Source organism: Grammomys surdaster, unplaced genomic scaffold, assembly GCF_004785775.1.
Source record: "Grammomys surdaster isolate TR1022 unplaced genomic scaffold, NIH_TR_1.0 125941, whole genome shotgun sequence".
In the NCBI taxonomy this organism is placed as follows: domain Eukaryota; kingdom Metazoa; phylum Chordata; class Mammalia; order Rodentia; family Muridae; genus Grammomys; species Grammomys surdaster.
The window spans coordinates 965,354-983,669 of NW_021620763.1; the positions used below are offsets into that span (position 1 = coordinate 965,354).

Sequence of the window (18,316 nt, forward strand, 5' to 3'; positions counted from 1 at the left end):
TATCAGTTTATAGGAGGCTAGGATAGGAAGACTATGTTTTGGAGTAAATTTGGGTACATAGTAAGACACTAATTTAAAGAGTAATCATTTGTAAGCATAAAGAGCAATGCTATGTAAGATTCACTTATATTCAGAATATTAGCTGACTGTGGCCATGTGTGAGTATTACAAGAAAAATATTTAAGAATGTTTGGCACTAATGAAGGAAACTAAGTTTTTTTGTGTCTGAGAGTTCTTTTACTCTAATGGATATTAGAACAACTTGTATATATATGATATTTTAGGGCCTTTTATAAATCTGTTCTGCTTTTTTGGTATTTAAGATGTATATATATATATATTTTTTTTCAAAGTATGGAATAGAGTTTATTTAGGGCATGGGGGAGTTGAAGGGAGTAGAGACAGAGAAAGTCAGTGGGGGGGGGGACCTGGAGAGACAGTGGAGAGGGGAATGGGGAAAGAAGGGACAGAGAGGGAAGAGAATAAGAGGGTAAGAGAATAGGAGAGTAAGAGAGCTGGACTAATACAGTTTAATTCAGTTTTGCATGTACTCAAATGAAATAACCCCACCAAGTAACATAGTAAAAAATGGCTTAGTTAGTATGTCAGGAAGAGGAATTGGAATTCTGTGGAGGTAGGATATCATATTATACTTCTCTTCCAACTTTAATAACATTAGAATCTCAAAAATGAGAGTGGGAGAATAATGAGTAATGAAGAAGACAGTATTTTTATTCTTACCATTACTGATGCTTTTCCCAGTCCTTCTAGTGATATGATCCAGTCTTCTGTATAAGCTTGACCAAGAGGCATATTTTACTTAAAATAGTGTAATTTATATTTATTAGATTAAGAAATGTTATGTTTATATACTCATGTTTATTAAAATCTATATTTTTATATTGACAGAATGATTTGAAATCACAAATGATGTTACTTCATACAATTTTTTATTAGTTTCAAATTGTTTGTTTTGATTAGAATATTGAGTAAAATTGTATAATTTTTAAAATAATTTTACAGTGTAATAACTTAAAGAAACAAGTTGAAAATAAAAGCAAGAATATTGAAGAGCTTCATCAGGAGGTAAGTTTTCTAATGTTCTTAAAATAATCCCAATATTTTCACTATAGTTTTAGAAAGCACTACGTTAATTTGTAGTGATTTAAGTGTAAGTCATTGGTACTGTAAGTCTTAATCAGCTTTGTAATTATTAACTATGATTAACTTTCCATAGAATAAAACCTTGAAAAAAAAGAGTTCAGCAGAAAACAAACAACTGAATGCTTATGAGATAAAGGTATTTGACATTTTTATTTTTGTTTTCTTAAATGCTAGTAGATACATGAGACTTTAGAAATACTATACTACTTATCTATAACTTAATGTTTACCTTTCAATACTATTAAATTTTGTATTGGAGAGATTAAGTTTTATAGATGTGACAGAATGTTTATTCTGATTTAGCTGAGTCAGAACCATGTAAACAACTTAAAAATACATGTTTGCATCCTCTAGGTATATATATGTATGTTTTAACTTTTTTTAACCCATATATTCTAAAACAAGCATTGAATCTGTATATTTTTTATTTAAAAACTTTTAAAAATATATTTTGATCATGTTTATCTCTTCCCCCAATTTCTTCTAGCTCATACCCACTTCCCTATTCACCAAAATTTGTTCTTTTTTTCTCTTTTTAAAAAAAACAGAAAAAGAAGCATACACAAACCCTACAAAAACTGAAATCAAAATAAATAAGCAAAAGAAAGATGCAAAATAGCCAAAGCAAAATGTGATAAAAGGCTTATTAAAATATTATTGAGTTTGTTTTGTATTGGCCAGCTACTCATTGGCATAGGGCTTACCCTGGAATGTGTTAATATGCCTAGTGAGACTCCATTGGAGGAAGTTTTGAGTTTTCCTTTGTCAGGGCGTATCAATTGCAAATAACTTATTGGTTGAGGATGGAAACCTATGTCTACTTTTCCCTCTCTCAGAGCTGGAGCCCGGTCTGGCTTGAACCTGTATAGGCCTTGTGTGTGCTTCCACACTCTGTGTGAGTTCATATTTTCATCATTCCTATTGTGATTGGAAGACACTTTCCTTAGAATCATCCATCACTTCTGACTTTTACAATCTTTCTGGCTCCCTTTCCTCATAGATCTCTGAGCCTTGTGGGAGAGGGCTAATGAAAACATTTCATTTAAAACTGAGTGCTCCAAAGTCTCTCATTCTGGATAGTCATAGTTGTGGGTTTCCATGTTAGTTCTCATCCATTGCAAGAAGAAGCTTCTTCTCGGATGAGGGCTGAGCGAGACACTGCTCTATGGGTGTAGCAGAATGTCACTAGGAGTCATTTATTGGTTTTTCTTTAATAGAATAGTAATATTAGGTTTCCTCTTAGACCTGGGTTTCAGGTTCTTGGCTATTTTAGCAGAGTGAGGTATGGATTTTAGCTCCTGGAGTGGCCCTAAATCCAATCAGAAATTGGTTGGTTACTTCCATAACATAGCCACTGCAGGCACCAGTATATCTTACAGGCAGGTTGCTATAAAATATGGTTATCTTGTTGCACAAAGGGTAGAGACCCATCAACTCTTTAGAATATAAAGCCCTACAGTGTAAGTCTATGATGTTAAAAGCCAAATTTTGTAATCTTTACACAATAATTGATATTCCATAAGTTTTCAATAAATATTTTTGAATCTTTAGTGGGAAACAGTAGTTGTCAACATATTAAAAATGAATATTATGTTGAAAATAAAATATTTTATAGTATCTTGAAGTGGTACTTGAAACAAATGTAAAGATTATAATAAAAAGGCAAATAAGAATTATAAACTTGTGAAATTTATGTAGAAAAGTAGTTGATAGATAACATTTTATAATTAAGTACTTCAATTCCTAGAGACAAAAATTACCAAAAATAATCATAGCATTATTATTATTATTATTATTATTATTATTTTGGTTTGGTTTTTCGAGACAGGGTTTCTCTGTGTAGCCCTGGCTGTCCTGGACTCACTCTGTAGACCAGGCTAGCCTCGAACTCTCGAACTCAGAAATCTGCCTGCCTCTGCCTCCCAAGTGCTGGGATTAAAGGCGTGTGCCACCACCGCCCGGCAAGTATTATTTATAGTAATACCAAATTGACGAGTATACAGATATCCATTAGTAGTATGAAATTCATTTTAGAAATTACCCTAAAATAACCTAAAAGTTGGATTTGAGCTGAAAAGTAGAATATATTATGAAACAAAAATTCATATGGTCTTGATCAGACATTTTAAAAATGAATAAAATGTTAGTAAAATTAAAGCTGTATAGGTAGAAATTTCAAAGATCACAGAAATTTTTTTTTTTTGAAAAGAGAATAGTACCTCATAGGCCTGTGGAATAGCATCAAGTGTTTAAAAATATGTAATTAGAGTCTCTGGGAAAGAGAGGAGAAAAAAGGACAAAAGGAAATTATTTGTGGGGAACTTACTAAATTTTTCTTATTTTATTTTAAAATTAATTTATACTCTGACAATTTTGTACATGTTTATAATACATTCTGATTACACTCATTCCTCACTTCTTGTCTTATGCCCCTCCCATTCTACCAATTAGCCCTGCCTCCACTTAGTACCCATCTCCTTTCATTTTTGTTTAGTTTTTGCTTTGTGACCCAATGGCTTTAACCAGGGTGTATGTGTATGAGTAGGAAGATGGCAACTGGGGTGTGAGTAACTTGCCTGTGGCTACATTACAAAGCTTTCGATTTTGATTAAACAAAAAAACCTGAAAAACATAAATTTGGGTATCGGCAAGCTCCAAACAAGGTAAATAGAATGAAAACTATATCAAGTTTTATTAGTCCAAATGTTAAACCAAAGAAAAACAGGAACTAAAATCACACTGAAAAATGTCAGACTGTAGAACTGTGATACAAATAATAACAGATCTTATGTAAGACCCATGGACACAACACAAACAAAGGAATGGCATATATATAAAATGCTGAAGGAAATAAGCTGTCACTATAGGCCTTTTTATACAGAAAAATTAATATTAAAATCTATACTACAAGAATTGTTGAAGGAACTCTTGAGGCTGAAAAAAATAACATTAAACTGAAATCTAGATTACTGAAAAGAATGAGAAGCACCAGAAATGGTAAATATTAAATAATATTAAATATTAAATATTATTTCTTATCTTCTGGCCTCCATAAATGCATACATCTGTGCATATGCACATCCATTTGCACAGAAATTAATTATGTACTACTTCATATAAAATTAAGCAAAATATATAAGCATATATAAGCAATATATATATATATATGGAAATAGTTATATTTTCATCCCTATCCTTTGTGCTAGATAGACATTATAAACCTATAAACTCTACAATGCCTAATTCTTTAAATGCTTTGAGATTATAATTACAACATTCCTCATTTTCCTTTCCTCCTTCCAAACCCTCTCATACACCTCTCCCTGCTCTCCTCAAATTCATGGTCTATTTTTCCATTGTCATTGTATCCATGCAATGTTTTGTAAACATGACTTATGTACCTTCAGATAAGATACATTCTACATTTGTTATGTGAAATAGTTAATTAACAAGATTGTTAATCATGTCTTTAGATTTATATATCCTTTTGATTCTGTATGTTTAAAATATTTCACACAATTATGTATTTCCCTTTTTTGGTAATTCAACTTTTTCGTAAGGTCAAATTATTGTGTGATTATTATGTTTCTATTTTTTGTCATTTTGTGGTTATTAACAATGTAAAGCTTTTTATTATATAAGATGGAACTTGTTATGAATATTTGGTATATATCTTATATGTTTTGATATAAATTTATTTAAGGTTATCTTCTTTATCTCTAATAACACATTTGCTTTAGAACACAATTTTTTTTCTTTTTTTTCTGGTACTAAAATTTTTATTATTTATTTATCTTTGTTATTTAATTGTATATTTTCTTTATTTACATTTCAAATGTTATCCCCTTTCCCGGTCTCCCCCTCTCAAAAGCCCCTATCCCATCCCCTCTCCCTTGCTTCTATGAGGGAGAACACAATTTTCTAGTGAACTTTTTCATACATTTGTTTGGTACTATGAACTCTTGAGTATGTGAAACAGGCAGAAATCATAGTCTGCTGTTAGGGATTCATTTGTTTTTAAAGTTTTCAAATCAATCTCTCTCTCTCTCTCTCTCTCTCTCTCTCTCTCTCTCTCTCTCTCTCTCTCTCTGTGTGTGTGTGTGTGTGTGTGTGTGTGTGTTGGGGGGGGGGAGGGAGAGGAAAGGGCGAGGAGGAAGGGGAGGGGAAGGGGAGAGAGCAAGCTTGGGGTGGGGTAGTGTGCATCCATGTGTGGTATAGCACACATGTCAAGGGCAGAGAAAAATTTTGTGGAGTTGATTTTCTCCTTTCATCTTTATATGAGTTCTGGGGATTAAACTCAAGTTACTATGCTTGTACAGTAAGTGCTTTTACCTAACTATTTCTCTGGCCTTGCTGTTGGTAATTTAAATTGTTAAATACTTAGGAAGATGATGAGAATATCTTATAGTAAAGTTGAACATGCAACATGCCCATGATTCAGACATTCCAATTTTAGGTACTTATCATAGAAAAGTACTATACATTTGTACCACAGATGTTCTTAAGAACATAGCATTAATTAAGGATATAAGAATAATTGAATACATAAATAATCTGTGATATATTCATGTAATGGAATACTAACCAGAAAAAATGAACAAACTATTATATATATATATATATATATATATATATATATATATATATATATATGAATATGACTATTTGGTACAAGCTTTGCATCAAAAAAAGCAAAAGAAAGAATATATATACCATGAAAGTATTGGATAAATTTCAAGAACAAATAGTTATTTGAGGAAATATATAAAACAGATCAATTAGTATTTGAGGAAACATATAAAACAAAAAAAGTATTAAATAATATTTACTGTGTTGACAAATGGCTCAGTAGCTAAGGCAACTGCCTCTAAACCTGAGAATCAGAGTCAGATTCTTGGGTCCACATGGTACAAAGAGAAAACTGACTCCTGCAAGTTGTCCTCTGACCTCCACATGCATGCAGTGGCACTCTTCTGACTCTCTCTATAAATAGATAAATATAACAAAAAGTTTTAAAATACTAAAACAGTCCTTATAGATATTAAGAATACTAGCAGCTACTTTGAGGAGACTGTAGGGAAAACCATTAAGCTCATTATTGATATTGGTAATATCTGTACCTTAGAGTTAATAGTTGATTTTTGAATACTGAATGCTTTCCGGTTCACTGTTAACACTATGTCTTCTTGATGGTATTCTTGTCACCTGCTGTGACGCATTTCTTTAATTACAATTTATGTCTCAGGTAAAGTGAATCTGGGCAGTAGATGCTGGTTCAGGGTTCTTTGTATCTCTTGATAATTACTATATTTGAGACATTTTATATAATATATAAAATATGAGAAAGCAAAAAAAATTAAAAGCATTCTTTACAGAAAACATATAACATATTTTTATTTTAATGCATGGGGTTTCAGTTGGAAGAGTTAATTAAAAATTAATTAAAACTTACTAACATAAATATCATTAAAAAATTTATTAAAGGCCAGGCATGGTGGTACATGCCTTTATTTCCAATACTCAGCAGGCAGAGGCAGATACAGGCACAGTTCTGTGAATTCAAGGCCAGCTTGATGTGTATAGTTAGTTGCCAGAACAGCTACATAGAGAGACTTTCTCTAAAGAGGAAAAAAGAAAATGAAAAAGAAATTAATTAAAAATAAATATGTGGTAATAACCCAGAAACAAAGATAACAAGGCAAGAATCCACACCTGTGAGAAAGGCCCCTACCTTGGTTAGGGGAGATATCCTGGAAGATGTGCTTGTGAATAGTGGTGGGAAGGAGTCTTTGATTGGGTATAGACTCACAGTAGATGCCAAAGAGCTCTTAAGATACCTGAGTACTGCCACTGGTGAAAGATCTGATTTTTCTTGGTAGTTTTCTGCTTTGATTTCATGAAGAAGTTGTAACTTAGCTGATATTAACCAGATGGAATGTATTGACTTAGATCCATGTGTAAGAAACCCTTATGCATGCCAGGTTTACTCTGCAAACTCCAAGACTGTTTTCAAGAATGCATTTTTGGTTATGAGCTCCTTTCTGGGTGGGTTAGCCACAATGAATTTTCATCTCCTAGCCTTGCTTCCTGCAGCTGCTGTTGCTACTCTGTCCTTATCACCACAAGGGACATGGTGGACCATTTTATTTTCATGTGCCTTGGTATTTTTAAGTTCAATTATATAGTACGCTTACATGTTTCACTTTGAAGGAATAGCTGAAAGCTACTCAAAATTGAATTTAAAGTTTAATTCAATCTGACAGAATTTGCTAGGGAATATCAGTGGAATCTTGTACATATTTTTATGGACTATTACTTATAATTTTTAAGTAAAATGCTTTGAAATAAAAAATGTGGTTGTTTATATTATATTGCTTGGCAAGATTAAATGCATATTTTAAGACTCAAGCTGGACTTTGAAAATTGAAACACATCTCTGTATATGAAAAATATAAGAAAATGATTCAATCATAATTTTCAAGAATCTAGGGTTTACAAGACTACAGGTGAATATGGACTATTTTCAAGTAGTCTGTGGAATTTACTAAAATTGTTACTTTCTTTACTTATAGGTCAATAAGTTAGAGTTGGAATTAGAAAGTACCAAGCAAAAATTTGAAGAAATGACTAACATCTACCAGAAAGAAATTGAGAACAAAAAGATATCAGAAGGAAAGCTTTTGGGAGAGGTAGAAAAGGCTAAATATGTCAAGAACTTATTGTGCTAAAAATGTTTGTTGATTAGTTTTAAAAATTAGTAGTTTTGATGGGGGCTTGGGGGGTGGAGAGGGTAAGGGTGATGCATGCCTTTAACTCCAGCACTGAGGAGGCAGAGGCAGGTGGATCTCTGTGAGTTTGAGGCCAGCCTGGTCTACAAAGTGAATTCTAGGACAGCCAGGGCTACACAGAAAAACCCTGTCTCCAAAAATAAGAAAAAGTACTGTTAATTTTTAAATTGTTATATAACAAGTTTTAATAGATTTATAAGGAAAATTATCAGATATAGAAAGTATTATTCTAAATATTTAAATATTGAGTAACATGTAATTTAATTTTTTAAAATATTTATGAAAGTATTGATAATACATTTTACTTTTTTGAAACATTCTAAAATAAATCAACCAAGCCCTTTTTTATTTGTTTCATTTCTAATTTTCTCCTGTTTTAGTTTTATATTTTATGTAAGTTCAATATATGATTCTTAAATAGAAATGTTGAATTTTTAAAATGTATAAGATTCAGCACCAATAAATAAAAAGAAATACGTTTTTAAAAATTTGATAGGTTGAGAAAGCCAAAGCAACAGTCGATGAAGCAGTAAAGTTACAGAAAGAAATTGATTTACGATGCCAACATAAAATAGCTGAAATGGTAGCACTTATGGAAAAACATAAGGTAACAATATAATAAAATTAGTACTTAGAGCATATTTCTATTAAAATGAACTTAAGGCAGTCTTCTTACTTATCAAAGAAGTATTTTCTGTACAACAGTAATTAATTATAGCATGAATATTATTTATCCCCTGTTTAAGTTCAGATCTTAACCATTCAAAGTTGAGCTGAGGTGCTACGTTCTCTAGTAAATATCTTGTTATTGCTTATAGTAAAGAGAAGTAGTCTTGTTTTCTGAATTCTTCTAGTAGTATCAGCACTTACCATCTTTTATTAATTACATATGCAGGATATGTCTCAGTAATATTTCTATATGCTAAATGTATCTAACATTTACAAGCTGAACAAATTTTATCACGGGAAAAATTAAAGGAAAAACATGTGGTTGTGAGCCTAGCCTTTAATGGCTGACCCATCTCTCCAACCTGGGGAAAGACTTAATATTTGTTGTGAGTACATTTTATTTTTGTATTGTTTGGGTCATTCTTCTTTTAAGAAAGATTCATTTTCCTTCAGATTTGGAAAGGAAGTAGGGTGCCCTCACATACTAATTTTTAAAAATTGGTACCAGAATCTAACATTATTATGAGGTAATGAATTAATAGGAATTTGATTGCAGAGTTTAAGTAATATTATAAGCTAATAGATTTAAATTTGTAATGTTTCAGTCTAGTGTAGTTTATAGTCCATAATGAAAAGTGGTTTGTCCAGGAAGAGCCTCTTCAAACTGATAAGCAAGTACTTTTGACCTGATTTGAATAGTCTTATCTTTTATTTATTTTTTTTTTGACATGACAAAAAAATTTTAAGGCTTCTGGTCTTAGATTCTAAGACATCTTGGTGTTATATTCATATCGAACAAGACTAACTTTTTAGCCCAGGTTGGCATTAATTTGTGATAATCAAGTCCCAGCCTCCCAAAGTGTTAGGTTTATGGACATGGTGAATTTTTCCAACTTAGCTGTACTTCTTAAAGAATGAAATATAGTGTTTCCAATTAAAGTAACTATTTCTTGTTGTGTTAAACTATACCCTAAACTTGTTTATGTTTTACTGTTTAAGTTGTTAGAATATATATGAAGATACATATTCACATACATTTATAGTGATACTTTTCTTCTGTTGTAGCATACTAATCTTATAAAACATAATCTATTCCATTTTAATATGCCTGCAATGCCTTTTTTGTTTAATTCAGCACCAATATGATAAGATTGTTGAAGAAAGAGACTCAGAATTAGGACTTTATAAAAACAGAGAACAAGAACTGTCATCAGCAAAGGTTGCTTTGGTAAGATAACAGAACAATATCAATAAAGGCCAATTCTTTTTTTTTTTTTTTCTTTAAACGTTTTGTTTTTTATTTGCATTTCTTTTTTTCCCTTTTTTTATTGGATATTTTCTTTATTTACATTTCAAATGTTATCCCCTTTCCCGGTCCAACTCCCAAAACACCCTGTCCCATCCCCCCTCTCCTGCTTCTGTGAGGGTGTTTTCCCCTCCCCCACCACTCCTGCCTCCCTGTCCTCGAATTCCCCTATACTGGGGTATCAAGCCTTCACAGGACCAAGGGCCTCCCCTCCCATTGATGCCCAACAAGGCCATCCTCTGCTACATATGTGGCTGGAGCCATGAGTCCCTCCATGTGTACTCTTCGGTTGGTGGTTTAGTCCCTGGGAGTTCTAGGGGTGGGGTCTGGTTGGTTGATATTGTTGTCCTTCCAATGGGGTTACAAATCCCTTCAGCTCCTTTAGTCCTTTTGCTAATACTCATGGATTGGCAGTATTAATATAGTAAAAATGGCCAACTTGCCAAAAGCAATCTACAGATTCAATGCAATCCCCATCAAAATTCCAAATCAATTCTTCATAGTTAGAAAGAGTAATTCTCAAATTCATTTGGAATAACAAAAAACCCTGAATAGTGAAAACTATTCTCAACAATAAAAGAACATCTGGGGAATCACCATCCCTGACCTCAAGCTGTACTACAGAGCAATAGTGATAAAAACTGTGTAGTTTTGGTACAGAGATAGGCAGGAAGATCAGTGGAATAGAATTGAAGACCCAGAAATTAACCCATACTCCTATGGTCAGTTGATCTTTGACAGAGGAGCTAGAACTGTCCAGTGGAAAAAAGAGAGCATTTTCAACAAATGGTGCTGGTTCAGCTGGAGGTCAGTATGTAGAAGAATGCAAATCGATCCATTCTTACCTCCTTGTACAAAGCTCAAGTCCCAGTGGATCAAGGACCTCCACATAAAACCAGATACACTGAAGCTAATAGAAGAGAAAGTAGGGAAGAACCTTAAGCACAAGGGAAAATTCCCTGAACAAAACACCAATGGCTTATGCTCTAAAATCAACAATAGCCAAATGGGACCTCATAAAATTGTAAAGCTTCTGTAAGGCAAAGGACACTGTCAATAGGACAAAGCGGCAACCAACAGATTGGGAAAATCTTTACCAATTATACTTCCAATAGAGGGATAATATCCAATATATACAAAGAACTCAAGATGTTAGACTCCAGAGAATCAAATAACCCTATTTTAAAAATGGGGTACAGAGCTAAACAAAGAATTCTCAACCGAGGAAATTTGAATGGCCGAGAAGCACCTAAAGAAATGTTCAGCATTCTTAGTCATCAGGGAAATGCAAATCAAAACAACACTGAGATTCCACCTCACACCAGTCAGAATGGCTAAAATCAAAAACTCAGGTGACAGCAGATGGCGATGAGGATGTGGAGAAAAAGGAACACTCCTCCATTGTTGGTAGGATTACAAGCTGGTACAATCACTCTGGAAATCAGTCAGGAAGTTCCTCAGAAAATTGGACCTAGTATTACCTGAGGACCCAGTTATACCACTCTTGGGCATATACTCAGTTGATATTCCAACGTTATAACAAGAAAACATGCTTCACTATGTTCATAGCAGCCTTATTTATAATAGCCAGAAGCTGAAAAGAACTCAGATGCCTTTCAACAGAGGAATGGATACAGAAAATTTACACAATGGAGTATTATTTAGCTATATAAAAAAAAAAAAAACAATGACTCCATGAACTAGATGGAACTAGAAAATATCATCCTGAATGAGGTAACCCAGTCACAAAAAAGCACACATGGTATGCACTCACTGATAAGTGGATATTAGCCCAAAAGCTCAGAATACCCAAGTTACAATTCACAGACCACATAAAGCTCAAGAAGGAAGACCAAAGAGTAGATGCTTCGGTCTTTCTTAGAAGGGAGAACAAAGTACTCATGGGAGTAAATTTGTGGTGCAGAGACTGAAGAAAAGGCCATCCAGAGACTGCCCTACCTGGGGATATATCCCATATACAGTCACTAAACTGTCAGGAGCAGTCCTGCTTACACACTGAAGGCCTAAAATCAACCATAGGCCTAAAATCAGCAATAGGCCTGACATACATGGCTGCTAGCACCAATTCTTGGGTCTCTGTGGAAAAACACTGAAACAGATGCCTTAGAAGCTATTGTAAACAAGCAGCTTTGGTGGAAAATTGCCAGGCTGAATACATAGACCTTGTAGATAGGTAGCCTTGGTGAATAGTACCAACTTAGATGAGGACAAGTGAATCATAGGCGGAGTCATAGTGATCTGTCCCCTGAACCTTCACCCAGCTGACACTCTGTTCTGGAAGGTATCTGTATTCCCCCTGAACACCCACAATCCTACGTCATCCCCTTCCCCACATCCTGCCTTTTTGTGTATATAAACTGTGTGTGCAAAAGTAAAAATTGCAATCTGATCAGACTATAGACAGGCCGTCCTTCCTTCGCGTTCGTCTGTTTTCCCCCATCTTCTCTTTCAGGTGATCTCCCCGGACCCTTGTTTAATGCCCTGCTGGACAGGACACTAAACCCAGATACTATTGTGGATGCCAAGAAGTGCGTGCTGACAGGAGCTTGATATAGCTGTCTCCTGAAAGGCTCTATCAGAGCCTGACAAATACAGAGGCTGATGCTTGCATCTATTGGACTGAGCATGGGGTCCCCAATGGAGGAATTAGAAAAAGGACTGAAGGAGCTAAAGTGTCTTTTTAGCAGAGATGTTAAAAAGTCAGTTAAACTGAATTTAAAGCCTTGATGTTTAGGAGAGGAGTGTGGGGTAGAATTAGAGAATGTGAGTATATATATGTTTATATGTATACCTACACCATTTTAGTCTTTAGAGAAAACTATGAAAAACTTGAAACGTATTTACATTGAGTTAGGTTATATTCTATTATCAGTGTTCATATTTTCTGAGTTAATTATTTCTAGAGCTAAATTTATATTGAACACTAGATTACAGTTTCATTGATTTGAGAAAATGTAGAAGCAGTTACGCGTTTCATCTTTTGTCTTTAGGAGACTGAACTATCTAATATCAGAAATGAACTTGTATCCCTTAAGAAGCAACTTGAAGTAGAAAAAGAAGAAAAAGTAAGTTTTGTGGAAGTACATAGAAGATAACTGTAGGATTTTGGTATTTTTCAACTTGATGTCTTACAAATGTTATATAATAAAATATTTTGATAAATTTTGGTAATTAATAGTAAGAAAATACAGCTTTTCTCTATCTTTCCCTACAAGTATTTTACATATTTCATTTAAAAATATTTAATATGTGCATATATATACTTTATAAATATATACTTTCAAAAATAGAAATGCTTTTAGATACGCAGTATTTGTTTGAGACATAACTCAAGGGTAGTAGAGAAGATTCTCAAGAGCATATACTTGCTTGCAGAGGATCCAAGTTTAGTTTCCAGCACCCACTCCAGGCAGCTCACAGCTGCTTATAATTGCAACTCTGGGGGGAAATCAAATACCTCAAGCCTCTCCTGGGCACCTGCATTCAAATGCACATACCCAATTCAGATAGGCACACATAATTAAAAGTAAGTGTTGAAAATGGAAATACTGTCTCATAGTAAATGCTTGTATATTTAAGTTTTCAAAAAACTATTCAAAGTTAAAAAAAATTTCTTACATCCTTCATGGTATTTTGTAGTTTTTGCAAGATGGTATGACTGACACTTAAAATACCAAATCTCTTTTAAAATTTTTTGTATGCATTATATTCTGCTGAGTACTTATAACTAGTTAATAATTATTAAACAGCATATGCAGTATTTACTATCTTCTTTTTTGTAATGGTTAGGTTATATATTCAAGGTTATGTAAGAAACTAAAATAGCTAGAATTAGTTTAATTTTGCATGATTTCAAAACCTGTTCTATGATCTATGCAATAGTCTGGTAGTAAAGTATTGTTTCAGCTTGAAGCCTCAGTAACTTTGTTCTGTACTTAAGTCCTTTATCTTTTTCATTATGGAGAAAAATCTTATACAATTTAGGTGTTAAAATGTCAGTTTTAAAGTATTCTCATATATATACACATATGTATCTAGTTTTAGATCCAGTTGCCAAGTCTGTACTTATTGGTGTATTGAGCCCATTTACATTTAAAATAAATGCTGAGGTTTTTATTTCCTTTTACTAATTTCAGTGATTTACTTGCTGTTTTTCTGGCATTTGAATTTTTATTTTCCTCTTTTTTCTCCTATTAGTATTAAAATTAGTATTAGTGCTTGCTGGTTTATTGTGATGGGCATAATGGATTCCTTCTTAGCTTTTCTTTTCTCATCTTCTCCTCACATGTAGATTATTTTCTTCTGTACTTTCTTGGTTGAAGAGAATTTTTCTTTTTCCCAATGTGTATAGTGTTCCTTTATCTAATATAGGGTTGGCTTAGTATTCATGAATTGCATTAGTTAGTGTTTGTCTTGCCATATACTTTATATGTCACTTTTAAAATGTCAGTTTTGCTGGGTGTAGTGATCTTGGTTAACACTACTGATGCTCGAATCTTTCCAGGTTCTTGGCTGTCAGGGTTGCTGAGAGGCAGACACTTGATGTTTTCTGATATTTTCATCTTTGTATATGAGTTGGCATTTCCCCTTACAGCTTTTTAATATGTTTATTTCTTTCTGTTTTTGACATCTTGAGTATAATGCCATGGAGAAGTTCTTGTTTTGTGTTGTTTATTTGGGGTTCTAAATGTCTCTTGTCTTTGAAGAATGTCTTCTTTAGACTTGAGAAACTATAATTTCATTAGGGTTTGTTTCAGGTTCTACTACCCCATGAATTCTTAGATTTTGTGTCTTGTTCATATCCCTAAGTTCTTAGACACTGTCCTCATGCTTATTGTTTTCTTATTGATGTCTGAATGTATTTCATCAACCTTATTCTCTACCCCCAATATTCTTTCTTCTGCTTGACTCTTTCCATTCCATTTTAAAATATTAGTCATTGAAGTTTAAATTTCTAATACTTTTTTATATGAATTTCCTTGCTGATTTTTCTTTCATATTTCTAACTTTTCCATCCATGTAACTGGTTTCTTAGACATTTTTCTAAGAAAATAGAAAAAGAACAAAGTGGACAGACAAAAAGATATCATAACTATAAGAACGTTGAAAGGTGAAAGTACCACTGAAATGTACTTTCTTAACATCTAAAAGAAAAGCAGACTGAATCTCTCAATATAGACTATGATTTAGATTTTTTGAAACTTAGGTTCTTGTCTGTAACCCTTACTCTGTAGGTTTTTTCATCTATTTCAAATTTTAAAAGTAAGAAAATTGAGATTTAAAGCTTAAAGTAACTTACTAGTGATTTCACAGATGTGCAGGAGAGAGGGAATAGAACTAAAAGATAAAGCCAAATAAAAACTGTAGAAATGATTGTTTAAACAGTTTGTTTTAATTTGTGTTAATAATAATATTTGTTATATAATTTGGTATTTAATAGGAGAAACTAAAAATGGCAAAAGAAAACACAGCAATTCTCAAAGATAAAAAGGACAAGGTAAGAGTTTTATGCCATTCTATTTGTTTTTATAACCAATATATTTTCAGCTCAGGATATTGGACCTAAGCCCTTATGTGTGTCAGGCAAATGTTCTGCCACTGGGATATATTTCAGTTTTCAAACAATAATTAGAAATAGTTCTTGTTGCTCATAACTAGAAAAATAACTTTTACAAAGATACCATAATTTTGTTTCCAAAATTATTTCTTGCTATATTAATTTAAAGGCATTAGCTAAAATTTTTTATACATTTGTCATTTTGTTTTGTTTTGGATATTTAGAGATTGCTTCAATTTAATTCTTTAAAAATTTTTTCTGTGTGTATATGTGTGTGTGTGTGCACATACATGTTTATGTGTGTGTGTGTTTGTTTGTGTGTGTTGAAAGAGTTCCTGTGTAGAAGCAGAGGACAATTTCTGGAAGCAGGTTTCCTTCCATCATGTGAGTCCTGGGGATTGGATGAAGGTCAGCAGCATTGAAGATATTACCATACTAAAATTAACCAATATTACAGTCAGTTCAATAGCTAAGATAGAAAAACATTTAGTCATTAATATTCTTTAATAGATTTAGAACATTCATATAATTAAATTATTATGTTTTCCTAGAGGTAGGCTGATTCATGTTTAATTCTATAATATATACTTAATTATATCTGTTATCAGATTAGTAAGTGATATTTTTTATCCAAAGAGTCTACATGTTATACACGCTGTAAAAATGAACAAAATTATTAACTGAAGAAATTTAAGTAGGCCTTTGAGAATTATACTTTCTAACCATACTGGAATATCACAGACCTAATAACATTAAATTGATCAAATGTTTGTGATTTTGTGTAAGTTATTTAAATTCTTCATGCCTTAATTTTCTCTAAAAGGATATTCTTACCTACACTTTCAATTTGTTAGGAAGATTAAGTGAGATGGTATTTGTAATCTATTTAAAATAATCTTTAGCAGAAAGTAAATGTCATATAAGATAAATACAACAAAATCAATGTACGTTCTATATCATTTGAAATATATTAAGACAAATTTTGTTTACAGAAATATACATTTCTATGATTATTTCCATTATTATGAAGAAATATGTAGTCTCCAAGGGATATGTGTGTGAAAGTCAGGCTTGTTTTTTAAGCTATCAAATAAATGGCATTTCCCTGACATGGCCACAGGGTGGTGGAACAGTGACTTTAAATTTCCATTCAGATCTATTTGAGGAAAATTGACCTCTGAAGAATTCATAGAGCAGGAAAAACATAAACTGTCATCAAAATTATACATTCAATTATAGTGTAAACTATGTACAAAAAGGATACAGAAATAAAATTGAAATAAAGTGCCAGTCCTTTACTTCTGCATTTAGGAGGTGAATATTGCTGCAAGTTCAAAGACAACTTGATTTTTATATGGAGTCTTAGACCATTTCTCAAAGTTCAGGAAAATGAAAAATCCCTATGTGCTGAAAAATGGTTATAATAATAGATCATTAGAACAAGGCAGAAACTGAATCATTTTCATTTAGTAGCTCCATTTTCTAATTTGGCAAATTTAAGACTGGAGATGTTATCACCTGGGAAGACAATAATATACCCAGAGAAGAGAATATTGTATGCTCCTACTTTAGTAACTTTTAATACTACCCAAAGTCACTTAAACATTTTGTTTTGTTTGCCTTCAAATCTTTTTTTTTTCTTTTTTTAACCTTTAATTTTTATGTGTTTGGGTGTTCTGTTTGCATTCATGTCTTTGCACTGTGTGCTGGCAGTGAGTGCCCGAGAAGGCCAGAAGAGGGCATCAGCTTCCCTGCAAGTGGAGTTACAATAGATTTTAGCTACCATGTGGGTGCTGGGAATGGAATTGGGGTACTCAGGAAGAACATCCAGTGGTTTTAATTGCTGAGCAAATTCTCAAGCCTTTTGAAATCACTTCTTTTAGTTGTGCACCTATATCTCCTAGTTTAAACTCACTCTCCAAGTTAAAATAGCAAACTTTTGAAAGTCCCCTCTTCCCTGTGTGTGTGTGTGTGTGTGTGTGTGTGTGTGTGTTGTGCACACATATGTATATCTCTATGTATTTAATTGAATGTTTTCTGTAATTGATTATTTTTGGAGATGATGGTGACCAAAGAAAGAGGTAGAATGGAACATGATGTACTTGGAATTCATATAATATTCCACTGAAGCAATTATTACTACTTTTTGAGAGCTTAGAATGGAACTCAGTCATAGAGGACTTTCTAGCATGTATAAGGCTCTAGGTTTGATCTCAGTACTCAGTTCTCGCTCCTCCTGTCTCTCTTGTTTGTGTGTATTTTAGTAGGAAAATTTTTATCTTTTACTAGGTTATATATAATGCATATGGAAAGATACTACTAGCAGTTCACCACATGAATTGCTAAGGAAGCTGTATACAAAGAGAGAAATGAGAAAAAATATTGGGTAGAAGTAAAAGCAAAGTATTTAGAGTAAATTTGTAACATTTTCTCAAAATTGGAACAAATGCCCATTTTTCAGAAAATTTCCCTACTTCATTTTTCCTCCTCACTTTAAAAGATGAATTAGACTGTAAAGCTAAAGCATTGTGGGGTTTGAAGTTGACATGGGCTTCATAATGAGGCATTATTTTAAAAAAACAACAAAATTAACATGATTTTATTCACTTTTGTTCAATTTAGAAAATACAGGTATCTTTACTGGAATCACCTGAAACCACTAGTTGGAAATTTGATTCTAAAACCACTCCTTCACAAAATATGTCTCGGCTTACTTCATCAATGGATAGTGGCAAATCCAAAGATAACAGAGATAATCTGCAGGCATCTGCCAAAAGCATTTTATCTACATCAGTTACAAAGGTTTGTTGA

The 18,316-nt window shown here is 32.8% G+C and overlaps 1 protein-coding gene across 1 annotated transcript in view; it reads left to right on the top strand.

Annotated features, from left to right (window-relative positions):
* Sycp1 (synaptonemal complex protein 1) overlaps positions 1-18,316 on the top strand; it is a 102,790-nt gene that overhangs the window by 77,153 nt on the left and 7,321 nt on the right. The window contains exons 22-29 of the mRNA XM_028753009.1: positions 1,024-1,086; positions 1,238-1,300; positions 7,737-7,853; positions 8,449-8,559; positions 9,757-9,849; positions 12,939-13,013; positions 15,389-15,445; positions 18,128-18,307. Of these exons, the coding sequence (XP_028608842.1) occupies positions 1,024-1,086; positions 1,238-1,300; positions 7,737-7,853; positions 8,449-8,559; positions 9,757-9,849; positions 12,939-13,013; positions 15,389-15,445; positions 18,128-18,307 (759 nt within the window). The remainder of the gene's footprint in view (positions 1-1,023; positions 1,087-1,237; positions 1,301-7,736; positions 7,854-8,448; positions 8,560-9,756; positions 9,850-12,938; positions 13,014-15,388; positions 15,446-18,127; positions 18,308-18,316) is intronic.